Source organism: Ranitomeya imitator, chromosome 5 (assembly GCF_032444005.1).
Source record: "Ranitomeya imitator isolate aRanImi1 chromosome 5, aRanImi1.pri, whole genome shotgun sequence".
Taxonomy (NCBI): domain Eukaryota; kingdom Metazoa; phylum Chordata; class Amphibia; order Anura; family Dendrobatidae; genus Ranitomeya; species Ranitomeya imitator.
The window spans coordinates 21,551,946-21,567,580 of NC_091286.1; the positions used below are offsets into that span (position 1 = coordinate 21,551,946).

Here is a 15,635-nt window from a genome sequence, read left to right on the forward strand (position 1 = left end):
CACTGCGACTGATCGTATGGGAGATGGGCAGTGACGTCCTCTCATGCGATGTTAGTGAAGACAGGAATATATGTCACGGGTAGAGAATAACGGCAAGTGGGAGATGAAAGTAACATAGTGCAGCACAGAGTATTTCAGGAGAGGAGCGTTCAGCTCTGATACAATGATCTGTCTTTACATAATGTGAAGATCAAAGATAATAATATCTCACAAAGCAGAACTGAGCGACCTGGAGAGACCATCAGAGCGCACGGCGATGAGGAGATAATACAGAAGAGGAAACATTTCATGAAAATATTTATTTAATAAAAAAATCACCTCATAATGATCAGAGATACAATGTAATCATGTAAAAAAAACCTGGACAGCAAATACATAAAATAAAAAAATAACTTAAATAAATAACATAAAATACATTGTAACAAAATATTAATAAATAGAATATAAAGGCAGCGACGCTGACCGGCAGCGTCATCGGGGGTTAACGTAACAGTTATATTGTATCAATATATTTACAGCTCTTATAGAGTCAGTGATTGCAGGAAATGCTCCAGATTACCAACACGTGGCAGATTAAAGGAATTGCTGGATTATTTGGAGGGCAGATTATACAGGGAGCGTTCAAGTATAACTGGATAATGTGATTGTATCTGTTTCCATCCTGATTCAGAGCAGCTCGCAAGTGTCATGGCGTCACCTGCACCCCAACATCAGCGCGGAGTCACCTGTGTACAAGAAAGAAAAACGAATAAGAAACCCCAGCTCTGCTCAACCACAGAAAGTCTGCAGCATCCACAACCGAGCCTGCACCCAAATGTGTATGTACCCGAGTGTCAGCGTCATTATCCTGTACCCCGAGTGTCAGCGTCATTATCCTGTACCCCGAGTGTCAGCGTCATTATCCTGTACCCCGAGTGTCAGTGTCATTATCCTGTACCCCGAGTGTCAGCGTCATTATCCTGTACCCCGAGTGTCAGCGTCATTATCCTGTACCCCGAGTGTCAGCGTCATTATCCTGTACCCCGAGTGTCAGTGTCATTATCCTGTACCCCGAGTGTCAGCGTCATTATCCTGTACCCCGAGTGTCAGCGTCATTATCCTGTACCCCGAGTGTCAGCGTCATTATCCTGTACCCCGAGTGTCAGCGTCATTATCCTGTACCCCGAGTGTCAGCGTCATTATCCTGTACCCCGAGTGTCAGCGTCATTATCCTGTACCCCGAGTGTCAGTGTCATTATCCTGTACCCCGAGTGTCAGCGTCATTATACTGTACCCCCAGTGTCAGCGTCATTATCCTGTACCCCGAGTGTCAGCGTCATTATACTGTACCCCCAGTGTCAGTGTCATTATCCTGTACCCCGTCTGTCAGCGTCATTATCCCGTACCCCGAGTGTCAGCGTCATTATCCTGTACCCCCAGTGTCAGCGTCATTATCCTGTACCCCGAGTGTCAGTGTCATTATCCTGTACCCCGAGTGTCAGTGTCATTATCCTGTACCCCGAGTGTCAGCGTCATTATCCTGTACCCCGAGTGTCAGCGTCATTATCCTGTACCCCGAGTGTCAGCGTCCTTATCCTGTACCCCGAGTGTCAGTGTCATTATCCTGTACCCCGAGTGTCAGTGTCATTATCTTGTACCCCGAGTGTCAGTGTCATTATCCTGTACCCGAGTGTCAGCGTCATTATCCTGTACCCCGAGTGTCAGCGTCATTATCCTGTACCCCGAGTGTCAGCGTCATTATCCTGTACCCCGTCTGTCAGCGTCATTATACTGTACCCCCAGTGTCAGCGTCATTATCCTGTACCCCCAGTGTCAGCGTCATTATCCTGTACCCCGAGTGTCAGTGTCATTATCCTGTACCCCGAGTGTCATTATCCCGTACCCCGAGTGTCAGCGTCATTATCTTGTACCCCGAGTGTCAGTGTCATTATCCTGTACCCCGAGTGTCAGTGTCATTATCTTGTACCCCGAGTGTCAGTGTCATTATCCTGTACCCGAGTGTCAGCGTCATTATCTTGTACCCCGAGTGTCAGTGTCATTATCCTGTACCCCGAGTGTCAGCGTCCTTATCCTGTACCCCGAGTGTCAGTGTCATTATCCTGTACCCCGAGTGTCAGTGTCATTATCCTGTACCCCGAGTGTCAGTGTCATTATCCTGTACCCGAGTGTCAGCGTCATTATCCTGTACCCCGAGTGTCAGCGTCATTATCCTGTACCCCGAGTGTCAGCGTCATTATCCTGTACCCCGAGTGTCAGCGTCATTATCCTGTACCCCGTCTGTCAGCGTCATTATACTGTACCCCGAGTGTCAGCATCATTATCCTGTACCCCGAGTGTCAGTGTCATTATCCTGTACCCCGAGTGTCATTATCCCGTACCCCGAGTGTCAGTGTCATTATCCTGTACCCCGAGTGTCATTATCCTGTACCCCGAGTGTCTGTGTCATTATCCTGTACCCCGAGTGTCATTATCCTGTACCCCGAGTGTCTGTGTCATTATCCTGTACCCCGAGTGTCATTATCCTGTACCCCGAGTGTCATTATCCTGTACCCCGAGTGTCAGTGTCATTATCCTGTACCCCGAGTGTCAGTGTCATTATCCTGTACCCCGAGTGTCATTATCTTGTACCCCGAGTGTCAGTATCATTATCCTGTACCCCGAGTGTCAGTGTCATTATCCTGTACCCCGAGTGTCATTATCCTGTACCCCGAGTGTCATTATCTTGTACCCCGAGTGTCAATGTCATTATCCTGTACCCAGAGTGTCAGCGTCATTATCCTGTACCCCGAGTGTCAGTGTCATTGTCTTGTACCCCGAGTGTCAGCGTCATTATCCTGTACCCCGAGTGTCAGTGTCATTGTCTTGTACCCCGAGTGTCAGCGTCATTATCCTGTACCCCGAGTGTCAGCGTCATTATCTCGTACCGAGTGTCAGGGTCATTATCCTGTACCCCGAGTGTCAATGTCATTATCCTGTACCCCGAGTGTCAGCGTCATTATCCTGTACCCCGAGTGTCAGTGTCATTGTCTTGTACCCCGAGTGTCAGTGCCATTATCCTGTACCCCGAGTGTCAGCGTCATTATCCTGTACCCCGAGTGTCAGTGCCATTGCTTGGCTTACGTTCTTTCAGTACATTCCTGATGTATTACCTTTCATACATTATCAGCACCTATAGATCACAATGTGCAGAGTTTTCTGAGAACAGCGCCCCCTAGGTGTGAATATTTCATGCTTTCGCTGTCCTCATTACTAATATGTGCCACTGGAGGAGACCCCCGAGCCCACCGGTAACCCGTCATCTGCCACCTCCTTGGCTGCTTCCCCGGATGATGCCCATTAAAGGGACATAATAATAGATGAACTCGCGTCGCCCGCTTCCTCCTGACATCGCTCTCATCTCTGTGCATCCCCTGTAATAACCCAGATATGAGGCTGTAATAACCCGAGATATTACGGCTCTGGCAGCGTCGTCCGGGTCCGCGGATAATGTGTTAATTCCACCCAGGTAGACTGTTGATGGAAAACACTACGCCGTCGCCACGCTGATTAACAATAAACAAGTCAGATGTTATTAGTAGAAGCATCGTCAGGCTAATTGTCGGATATAATGGAAAGTGCGGCGCGCGCCTCGCTAAACGCCACCAGCCGCCCACACGCAGCAAAATGTGAGCTCGCAGTCCATTACTGCTCGATTGCTTTTCATGTCTGAGTGCAGAAGGGAAAGAGCGGACGCGGTAACACCGGCTCCTACAACAGGTCCGTAAATTAAGATTTCGTCTCATCTTAAAGGGGAACTGTCACCATTTTCTAACCCAAAAGGAATTGTACAGAATAATAATAAATAATAAAAAAAATCCTGATCTAAAAAAAAATCTTCCTGCTGCAGACAATTATCTTTTTATTTTCTCAATTTCTTCCAAGAGTCATAACTTTTTTCCCCCCATTAATATTAAACTTCACATGTAATACCCATCTCCGGTCACTAGGTGTCACTGTTCTGCTTTCATTAACCATTCGTAGTATTGACAACAGTGTCCCCTGCTGGCAGAAAAATGCAATAACGAGTCGACCAATAATATGTAAAAAATAATGTCCAAAGATACAAGAGACAACCCTTACCTTAATAATCACAAGGATCGCCTGGTCAGAATTGAATTAAAAAATATAAAATAAATAGTGGAAAAAAATAAATAAATATGCAGTAGAAAAAATTACAAAATAATGTGCAAAAATATAAATTGTGATTCGGAAATGTCTAAAGACTTGAGTGTAAATTGATCTTGATTATTGCATAACATAATTTAAAAAAAAAATCTATTAAAAATGAATTGCGGAAAATCAGTGCAAATATCCATAAAAAAAGGATTTTCTTTGTGTCCTCAGGCGTAAAGAGTCAGCATCATCCACTGTAGAAAAGAATACAGTCAGTATTAGGAATGCAGAAATGTATTCATGATACAAACATTGTAGAATTCTAGGATTAGTCACTGACTAAATTATATAAAGGAAACGGCTCAATAGTGACACCTAAAGGAAAAATGCTGTAATTACATCTGAAAGAAAAATACCGCCACAGCCTGCACCTGAACTATGTTTAATAAGGAGAAGGCGAGGAAGAGGCTTCTGACTGTCAAAGCTATGCTGACCCCGAGATTAAACGAGTCACACTGATGTCTGACTTCATTAAAATGTGATCAGCGTCATCCAGTGCTCCACAGAACGGGAGAAAATCAATAAATACAAAACATCTTCACTGATACAAGAAAAACATTACAGGGATCAAAGGACAAATATGTATTATATAACGCGGTCATTAGTGAGAGGGAGACGGCATTATAGTATCTCACAAAGGACGGGTCAGAGACAACAGGAAGAATTATATCAGATACCTCGTCAATATTCCTGCACATAGGAGCAGTATTATAGCAGTTATATTATTGTACATAGGGGCAGTATTATAGCAGTTATATTATTGTACATAGGAGCAGTATTATAGTAGTTATATTCTTGTACATAGGGGCAGTATTATAGTAGTTATATTCTTGTACATAGGGGCAGTATTATAGTAGTTATATTCTTGTACATAGGGGCAGTATTATAGTAGTTATATTCTTGTACATAGGAGCAGTATTATAGTAGTTATATTCTTGTACATAGGAGCAGTATTATAGGAGTTATATTCTTGTACATAGAGGGCAGTATTATAGGAGTTATATTATTGTACTTAGGGGCAGTATTATAGTAGTTATATTCTTGTACATAGGAGCAGTATTATAGTAGTTATATTCTTGTACATAGAGGGCAGTATTATAGGAGTTATATTATTGTACTTAGGGGCAGTATTATAGTAGTTATATTCTTGTACATAGGAGCAGTATTATAGTAGTTATATTCTTGTACATAGGGGCAGTATTATAGTAGTTATATTCTTGTACATAGGGGCAGTATTATAGTAGTTATATTCTTGTACATAGGAGCAGTATTATAGTAGTTATATTCTTGTACATAGGGGCAGTATTATAGTAGTTATATTCTTGTACATAAAAGCAGTATTATAGTAGTTATATTCTTGTACATAGGGGGCAGTATGATAGTAGTTATATTCTTGTACATAGAGGGCAGTATTATAGGAGTTATATTCCTGTACATAGGAGCAGTATTATAGTAGTTATATTCTTGTACATAAAAGCAGTATTATAGTAGTTATATTCTTGTACATAGGGGGCAGTATGATAGTAGTTATATTCTTGTACATAGAGGGCAGTATTATAGGAGTTATATTCCTGTACATAGGAGCAGTATTATAGTAGTTATATTCTTGTACATAGGAGCAGTATTATAGTAGTTATATTCTTGTACATAGGGGCAGTATTATAGTAGTTATATTCTTGTACATAGGAGCAGTATTATAGTAGTTATATTCTTGTATATGTAAAGTTGCAGTTTTATTAGTAAGAGATTATCACCAGTGAACTACATCTATATAGTTCTTCATATTCATGAGCTCTGTGTAACTGCACTGATTGGCAGCTTTCTGCCTATGCACAGCGTACACAGAAAGCTTCCAATCAGTGGTGTGGGTGGGGATATACACAGCTCAGCATGTAGAAAACTGGTAAATCTGCAGCAAATGAAGCCGTGATTTTATCAAAACTGCAGCATTCAGCCCAGTAAGTGGCACATCACTGGAGTCAGGGTCTCAGCCCCTACACAACGCTGCTTTCAGAGGTGACAGAAAAAAAATAGTGACAGATTCATTTTAAAAACCTTGAGGAGAGAATTATATCGCTATTCTACGTACCTCGGCCTCTTTTAAATAGATTCCTTTTCCATCTTTGCTCAGATTATGAAAGACCTCTGGAATGGAGAGAAAGAGACATCAGTAGGAGCGGATGATAAAGGAGGATTGTAGCAGCAGGCGGCGCGCTGGCTTCTCGGGGACAGCTCGGGTTTGCATTATTCTCCCAGCTCCACGTACAGGAGCCTCCTGGGGACCTCGCTGAACCTCACAAAGCTTTAATCCATGAGGTTCAGCCGTCTGACAACCTTGTTTCCCCAAGTCTGACAACCAGCGGGAGCAACAATGGTGCCTCAGATATAATCAGTGGTGCTGGGAGATTGATGCAAACGTTGCAAAGCAATAGATGATAATACATGATCCTCCATCACCAACCCATGCAAAGCGTGCGTCTGATCATTAATAATGGGGGCACAAAGCAATACGTGTAAGTGTGTGCCCCCCATAATGCCGCCAGGTAATATAATGGTTAGTTACTGCGCATATTATGGGGGCACTAATATTACTGGTCACAGGTATAAAAGTTTGTACACCTTGATAGCACAGGATGTGAGAATATATTGGAGGAGAGCTGTTTCTCTCTGTTATCAGCCGCGCTGGACAGTGAAACTTTTACTTTTATATCTGTGACTATTGTCGGACATTTTATTTCGGATTTGCACGTATGATTGGTGGTTGTGCTCATGTATGTATCCTTACATATACATGTCCACGCGTGTAGTGTAGCGCAGAGGCAGATAACGCATTCAGCTCTGCTACATCGCTATGCAGCCGCTTATCTTCGCCCATCTGTACCCTGCACCAACTGTACCATGAACGTCCCTTCCCCACGTCCTACCTGTACCGCTGACTGGCGGTGACGATGGTATAAAATGGGGAAGGGACGGGTTGAACCTGGAGCGGATGAGGCTGGTGGAGCCGGAGGCAGCGATATTGTACGGCGGAGCCTAGGAGGCGCTAGAGGGAGGAGGAGCACAGCGCGCATTAGTGGAAAATGCAGGACTGCAAACAAGAGGAAGTACTACTACTCCCAGCTGTCTCCAGAGCCGGCCTGCAGAACGAAGCCGACCCATTGGGTCATCATCACTCATCAGGACCTCCTAGAACTGAACTCTGGGAAGAGATTTTATTAGGCGACTGTCTCTTTAAGAAGAAAACAGATAAATTAGTCAAAAAGATACATGAATGGTTCCTGTTCCAAAAGAACAAGCAGAAAGGGTTAATAAAAAAGATACATTGTATCCAGGGAAGGTGAGTGAGAGTGGGTGAGTCCGCCATCACTGATGTATGGAAATCACATGACTTCCCAGCGGGTGAGCGGAGGCCGCCATCCACGGGCAATCGATGGCCCCTCTGCGGCGTTACGCCATGCACAGGTGGCGCGGTGACGTACCTTCATTGATCTCCATCCGCAGCATGAGGCAGACGAAATTCTCAAAATTGATTTTCAGAGACGAGTCGCCGTATCGCAGCGCCATTAGGCTGGAAAACTGACGGCTTAATGTGATTCCTACAGGCGTTAAATAGTGAGAGAGACGGAGCGTGAGGAAAGAGAGGGTGAGAGACAGTCAGGAGGAGGGCGAGAGAGTCAGGAGGAGGGCAAGAGAGTCAGGAGGAGAGAGAGACAGTCAGGAGGAGGGAGAGACAATCAGGAGGAGGGAGAGACCGTCAGGAGGAGGGCAAGAGAGTCAGGAGGAGAGAGAGACAGTCAGGAGGAGGGAGAGACAATCAGGAGGAGGGAGAGACCGTCAGGAGGAGGGAGAGACAGTCAGGAGGAGGGAGAGACAATCAGGAGGAGGGAGAGACAATCAGGAGGAGGGAGAGAGACAGTCAGGAGGAGGGAGAGAGACAGTCAGGAGGAGGGAGAGACAGTCAGGAGGAGGGAGAGACAATCAGGAGGAGGGAGAGACAATCAGGAGGAGGGAGAGAGACAGTCAGGAGGAGGGAGAGACAGTCAGGCGGAGGGCGAGAGAGTCAGGAGGAGGAAGAGACAGTCAGGAGGAGGGAGAGACAGTCAAGAGGAGGGAGAGAGACAGGAGGAGGGAGAGACAGTCAGGAGGAGGGAGAGACAGTCAGGAGGAGGGAGAGACAGTCAGGAGGAGGGAGAGAGACAGTCAGGAGGAGGGAGAGACAGTCAGGAGGAGGGAGAGACAGTCAGGAGGAGGGAGAGACAATCAGGAGGAGGGAGAGACAATCAGGAGGAGGGAGAGAGACAATCAGGAGGAGGGAGAGACAGTCAGGAGGAGGGAGAGACAATCAGGAGGAGGGAGAGAGACAATCAGGAGGAGGGAAAGACAGTCAGGAGGAGGGAGAGACAGTCAGGAGGAGGGAGATACAGGACAAGGGCGAGAGACAAGAGGAGGGAGAGACAGGAGGAGGGCGAGAGACGGTCAGGAAGAGGGAGAGACAATAAGAGGAGAGAGACAGAGAGTAAGGAATGAGATGGAGAAGACGGGGGAGAGGGAGTGAGGGGAAGAGAGAGATGGAGAGTAAGCAAAAAGAGTAAGAGTCAAACGGTGAGAGTATGAGAAGATGAGAGAGATGATGGAGGTTAGAAAGACAGAGAAAGTACCAAAGACAGAAAGAGACCGAGAGTGAGAGAGAAAAGGTGGAGAAGTGAAGAGAAGAAAGAGCCAAGAAAAGAGAACCCAAAGAGGAGAGCGTCAAGAAAAGAGAAATCCATGAGAAGAAAGAGTAAAAATGGAAGAGTCCATAATAGAGACAGGAGAGTGAAGTTTTGGGAAAAGTTTGAGCAGGTACAAGGTTAATGGTTGTGAGAAAGGAGAAAAAGAGACAGAGTTCAAGAGAGTGAGAGTCAAGAGAAAAGAGGAGAGCGCAAGAAAGAGAAGGTGTGAGATACAGGGGAGAGGAGAAAGGGAGAGCCAGAGAGAGAGAGAGAACACGCGGTGAGTGGACATATTAGAGGGTCGCACAGTAGACATATTAGAGAGTCGCACCTGTCTCTGTCTCCCTGTTCTCATCTGTTATGTCAGACACCTGACTGATGATGTGCGGCTCTGCTGGGGAGATGGTGAGACCGGCGGTATCATTTATACACACGCAGGTGTATACACCTCCTGCCAACCGAGATGCAGCAGAGCTGGGCTTGTTGTGTCCATTCCATGCTGTGGTCTTATGTTATATTTGTGGTTTTACATGGGACTGCTGGTAAACCTATATCATCACACTGTGCAAAGGATGCAGCCCCAAAATGCTAAATGACAAACTCACCTCTGCTATATCATTACAGATGTTGCACAGATAAAATAATTCTTCTTTACAAAGCCCTTATAGAAGTGATTCCTAAACTCTTCTTGTTTACATAGGACTGCAGGTCAACTTTTACATTAAGCGATTCTGGACTTTAAATTACAAACTCAGCTCTGCTGCATCGTTCCTGAACAAAGAGGTATAGCTCAGTTCTCCTCAGAGTTCCCCTACAAACAATTATTCAACTATTTTACATAGGACTGCAAGAAAGCTTTTACATTATGACAATGCACACCGGATTCAGATTATATTGGACAGACTGAGCTCTGCTACATCATGACCAAGCCAGTGCAGATACGATGGTTCTTCTTCAGAGAGTTATTCCTTTTACATAGGACTGCAGCTAAACTTTTCCATTATATCGATACGCGCTGGATTCAGGTGTTTAGACGACAACCTCAGCTCTGCTACATCTTTCCAGAAGTAGCAGATTTGAGGCGTCTCTGGCCCTTTCCGCTGACTTTGCGGCTGGTGACGGGGACATTTCTCATCTTTTACCTTTCTCCTGTACCGCGGCCTGCAGGTCATTCAGCTCCAAATATCCCGATTTATCAATGTCTCTCCTCTGGAAAATCTCCTATGGAAACAATGAGATTACACGGTGAGATTTCGCTCCGCGGCTCCACGGAATACAAACGCCGCGCGCATAAATCTCAATTTCACTCCGAGCAAACGGAACATTATATAAAGCGTCTGGGAAGATTAGCGGGAAGCGACCTCTGTGTGTAGAACAAGGGTAAAGCCTGCGATTCCGGACGATCCGCCGGGCGCCACTCGTCTCCTGTAATCTGCCACGTAATAACATTATATCACACCGGTGACGCTGAGAGATATAAAGTGCGACTGACACCCGGAATAATCGTCTGAGGGGGACGCGGCAGAAATCATAATGTGTGACCCCACCGGAGACACAGGTCCCCCGAAATACACCACCCAGGGGTCCTGACAACTCGCAGGGATCTATGTCTGTCTGCGATGAAAGCTGTTAGATAGATAATACATAGATGATAGATACAAGGGCTTCTCACAAAATTAGAATATCATCAAAAAGTGAATCTCCTATATTCTATAGAGTCATCACACACAGAGTGATCTATTTCACGTGTTTATTTCTGTTAATGTTGATGATTATGGCTTACAGCCAATGAAAACCCCAAAGTCATTATCTCAGTAAATTACCGTAGAATACTTTATAACACCAGCTTGAAAAATGATTTTAAAATCCGAAATGTCGTCCTACTGAAATGTATGATCAGTAAATGCGATCAATACTTGGTCACGGTTCCTTTTGCATCAATTACTGCATCAATGCAGCGTGACATGGAGGCGATCAGCCTGTGGCACTGCTGAGGGGTTATGGAAGCCCAGGTTGCTTTGATAGCAGCCCTCAGCTCGTCTGCATTGTTGGATCTGGTGTCTCATCTTCCTCTTGGAACCGTTATAATAGATGAAATGTGGATTACATCCGCGCTGCTGCGACAAATAATAGATCCAGATATACTTGTAAGATGTTCGGGTGGTTTATTCAACGCGTTTCAAAGCTCATGGCTTCTTCTTCAGGAAGTTTCCACACAGAGATATCTATTATTTGTCGCAGCAGCGCGGATGTAATCCACATTTCATCTATTATAACGGTTCTGAGAGGTCGCAGCGCCGACCTGTGGATCTGCAGCAGCTGACAAACTACACGCTTGTACTGTGTACCACCAGGTGAGCAGTTCTCTCACAATTGATCAGAAACAATCCTGGGGATAAGACCCTATTTGCGCTTTTTTTGTCTCCTATCTTTCAATACTAGTATCTTCCTCTTGACAATACTCCGTAGATTCTCTATGGGGTTAAGGTCAGACGAGTTTGCTGCCAATCAAGCCCAGTGATACTGTTGTTTTTACACCAGGTATTGGTACTTTTGGCCGTGTGGACCGGGGCCAAGTCCTGCTGGAGAATGACATTTCCATCTCCAAAAAGCTTGTCAGCAGAGGGAAGCATGAAGTGCTCTAAAATTTCCTTGTAGACGGCTGCGCTGACTTTGATAGAACACAGTGGACCTACACCAGCAGATGACATGGCCCCCAAACCATCACTGATTGTGGAGACTTCACACTAGACCTCCAGCAGCTTGGATTGTGGCCTCCACTCTTCCTCCAGACTCTGGGACCTGGATTTCCAAATGAAATGTAAAATTTACTTTCATCTGAACACAACACCTTGGACCACTGACAACAGTCCGGTTCTGTTTCTCCTTGGCCCAGGTAAGACGCTTCTGGCATTGTCTATTGGTCATGAGCGGCCGGACACAAGGAATGTGACACTTGTAGCCCATGTCCTGGAGACATCTGTGTGTGGTGAAGCAATGACTCCAGCAGCGTCCGCTCCTTGTGAATCTCCCCCACATTATTGAATGGCCTTTTCTTAACAATCCTTTCCAGGCTGCGGTTATCCCGGTTCCTTGTGCGCCTTTTTCTACCACACTTTTTCCTTCCGCTCCACTTTCCATTAATATTCTTGGATACAGCACTCTGTGAACAGCCGGCTTCTTTAGCAATGGCCTTTTGTGTCTTCCCCTCCTTGTGGAGTGTGTCAGTGACGCCTTCTGGACATCTGTCAGGGCAGCAGTCTTCCCCATGATTGTGGAGCCTACTGAAACAGACTAAGGAACCTTTATAAACGCTTAGGAGCCTTTGCAGGTGGTTTTTGTTAATTATTCCAATTTACTGAGATAATGACTTTTGGGTTTCCATTGGCTGTAAGCCAATGGCTTCTTTACCAGAAATAAACACGTGAAATAGATCACTCTGTGTGTAATGACTATAGAATGTATCAGATTTACGTTTTGTATTGAAGAACTGAAATAAATTAACTTTTTGATGATATTCTAATTTTGTAAGAAGCATCAGTAGAGAGATAGATAATATACAATAGATAGATAGATAATAGTTAGATAGGTAGATGATAGAGAGATAGATAATAGATAGATAATATATCATAGATAGATAGATAGAAAGATAGATAGATAGATAGATAGATAGATAGGTAGATAGATAGATAGATAGATAGATAGATAGATAGATAGATAGATAGATAATAGATAGATAGATAGATAGATAGATAGATAGATAGATAGATAGATAGATAGATAATAGATAGATAGATAGATAGATAGGTAGATAGATAGATAGATAGATAGATAGATAGATAGATAGATGGATGGATGGATGGATGGATGGATGGATGGATGTGCTCACCTGGTAGGAGATCAGACGCTGCCATAGGCTGTAGAACTCGATCATGTTCAATGTGCCGGACGCACTCACCTGTAATGTGATTAAGGCTGATAACAATGTGATGTCACTGGTATCTTACATGTCATATCCTCTAGTCACAGCCAGAGCTGCATTCAAAATTCCACAGTTGTTGTGCTCGGATAAGGTGATATCCCAGTATCTCGGCTGTGCTCAGATATTATGTCCGAGTCCCTGCGGCTGCATGATTTGCGGCTGTTAGACAGTCACAGCACATCTAGGGATGACCTAACAAACAGGCGATCCTCCATGTGCTACGGATGTGTAACAGCCATGAATCCTGCAGCCTGAATATTGGGATAACACCGTATCCGAGCACGCTCGCTCATCACTAGTTGTTATCTCTATGGTATGCCCATCCTGGGCATTCTGTGTACAGCGCCGGGGTATAGGCTGGTGCCATAGAATCAATAGTTAATGCCAATGCAGCTGACAAAGGGTTAACACAGAGTAGGTTTTATGGGCTCGGGCTCAGCTGACTGTACGGGATATGATGTCCTGCCGTAATGAAAAGCGACGAGCAATTTGCTGGAAGTGATTGGGGGTGATGGCTGAGCGCCCCGGGCATCGCAGGAAGGGCACAAATCAAAGGATTTTTGCAACACGAGAAGGATACGTCCAACTGAGCCATAATGACTTTACAGTCGTCCAGGCTGAACTTGACCGGAGCGTTCCTGGCACCTGCGAGAGACGAGCGGCGTTATCACACACGGGCGAGACACCCCTCGAGGGTTAATGTCATCCCAGGGGTTAATGCATAGTAATCATTGAATTAGAACCGTGCCCAAACCCAACACGTTCTACCAAGATGGCGGTTATATGATGCGGGCACCATAATGAACGGCGTCTCACGCTATTCTCCTCCTTTGTGCATCGATCCATCACCATTTTCAGCATCTCTGCTTGCTGTCAGCACATGTATATTTTTATCCATTTATTGACAGCAAGCGGAGATATTGAACGTGGAAACCCCCTTTAAACCTCCCGACATTTCTCTACGGGTCTGATCAGGACGTGCGACTTACCGGACCACGATCCTTTATTCAGCAGCATCTGCAGCTCGGAGACATTGATTTCAGGATGCTGCGATATAATTTATAGAATTAATACATGTCCTGACATATAGAAGAGGCAAAGATACAAATTAGGCCCCTATAAGCAGATCTTTTTAGAGGGCCCCTGGGGTCCCATTGACTATGAGAGCATTATGGGACCTTTGCATTCAGGATATTCAAGTGGCAAAATGCCACCACTAGAGGGCGCTGACCGCATCCACTTATACACAGAGCAAATGATGCCGTCAGGTTCTTAGCTCCCTCTAGTGGTGGCTGCAACCGGCAGAACTAGTCAGCGCCGCTACATAGCAGCAAAACTTCCATCACTATAAATATATTAAGAAACTAATAAGCTAAAGATGTTGGCCCTAAATAGATTGAAAAAAAACTGCATTTGTTCAAATGACTAAATTAAAAATGTTATTCATTTTAAGTCACTGATTGTAAATTCTCTTATCATATAATCCATATAATCTGCCATTTATGTATTTAATAACATTTTATACTGTTTATATTACAGTTGTTGTTGAAAAACTGCTTACCTTCTCAAAATATCTGATGATGACATTTTCTTGTTCATCTTTTTTGTCAGCAATTTTCTGATGAAAAACAAGGCATGTCCAAATTGTCAGACTCTAATACAAACACACATTGGTCACTATAATACTGCCCCCTATATACTATATTATAACTAATACTGCCCCTATGTACAAGAATATAACTACTATAATACTGCTCCTATGTACAAGAATATAACTACTATAATACTGCTCCTATGTACAAGAATATAACTACTATAATACTGCTCCTATGTACAAGAATATAACTACTATAATACTGCACCTATGTACAAGAATATAACTACTATAATACTGCCCCTATGTACACGAATATAACTACTATAATACTGCCCCTATGTACAAGAATATAACTACTATAATACTGCTCCTATGTACAAGAATATAACTACTATAATACTACCCTTATGTACAAGAATATAACTACTATAATACTGCTCCTATGTACAAGAATATAACTACTATAATACTGCCCCTATGTACAAGAATATAACTACTATAATACTGCCCCTATGTACAAGAATATAACTACTATAATACTGCCCCTATGTACAAGAATATAACTACTATAATACTGCCCCTATGTACAAGAATATAACTACTATAATACTGCTCCTATGTACAAGAATATAACTACTATATTACTACCCCTATGTACAAGAATATAACTACTATAATACTGCCCCTATGTACAAGAATATAACTACTATAATACTGCTCCTATGTACAAGAATATAACTACTATAATACTACCCCTATGTACAAGAATATAACTACTATAATACTGCCCCTATGTACAAGAATATAACTACTATAATACTGCTCCTATGTACAAGAATATAACTACTATAATACTACCCCTATGTACAAGAATATAACTACTATAATACTGCCCCTATGTACAAGAATATAACTACTATAATACTGCTCCTATGTACACGAATATAACTACTATAATACTGCCCCTATGTACAAGAATATAACTACTATAATACTGCCCCTATGTACAAGAATATAACTACTATAATACTGCCCCTATGTACACGAATATAACTACTATAATACTGCCCCTATGTACAAGAATATAACTACTATAATACTGCTCCTATGTACAAGAATATAACTACTATAA

The 15,635-nt window shown here is 43.7% G+C and overlaps 1 protein-coding gene across 2 annotated transcripts in view; it reads right to left on the reverse strand.

The window, feature by feature from the left end:
• Positions 1-284: 284 nt before the first annotated feature.
• Positions 285-15,635, reverse strand: part of CAPN14 (calpain 14) — a 42,977-nt gene continuing 27,626 nt past the window's right edge. Inside the window, exons 14-23 of one of the 2 annotated variants that reach the window (XM_069768380.1) lie at positions 14,468-14,524; positions 13,896-13,953; positions 13,487-13,551; positions 12,814-12,882; positions 10,067-10,145; positions 7,692-7,808; positions 7,137-7,255; positions 6,302-6,357; positions 4,120-4,406; positions 285-725 (exon numbers count right to left, since the gene is read on the reverse strand). In XM_069768380.1, the coding sequence (XP_069624481.1) occupies positions 6,340-6,357; positions 7,137-7,255; positions 7,692-7,808; positions 10,067-10,145; positions 12,814-12,882; positions 13,487-13,551; positions 13,896-13,953; positions 14,468-14,524 (582 nt within the window). In that variant the 3' untranslated portion in view covers positions 285-725; positions 4,120-4,406; positions 6,302-6,339. The remainder of the gene's footprint in view (positions 726-4,119; positions 4,407-6,301; positions 6,358-7,136; positions 7,256-7,691; positions 7,809-10,066; positions 10,146-12,813; positions 12,883-13,486; positions 13,552-13,895; positions 13,954-14,467; positions 14,525-15,635) is intronic. The other variant, XM_069768381.1, reaches the window with a different exon arrangement.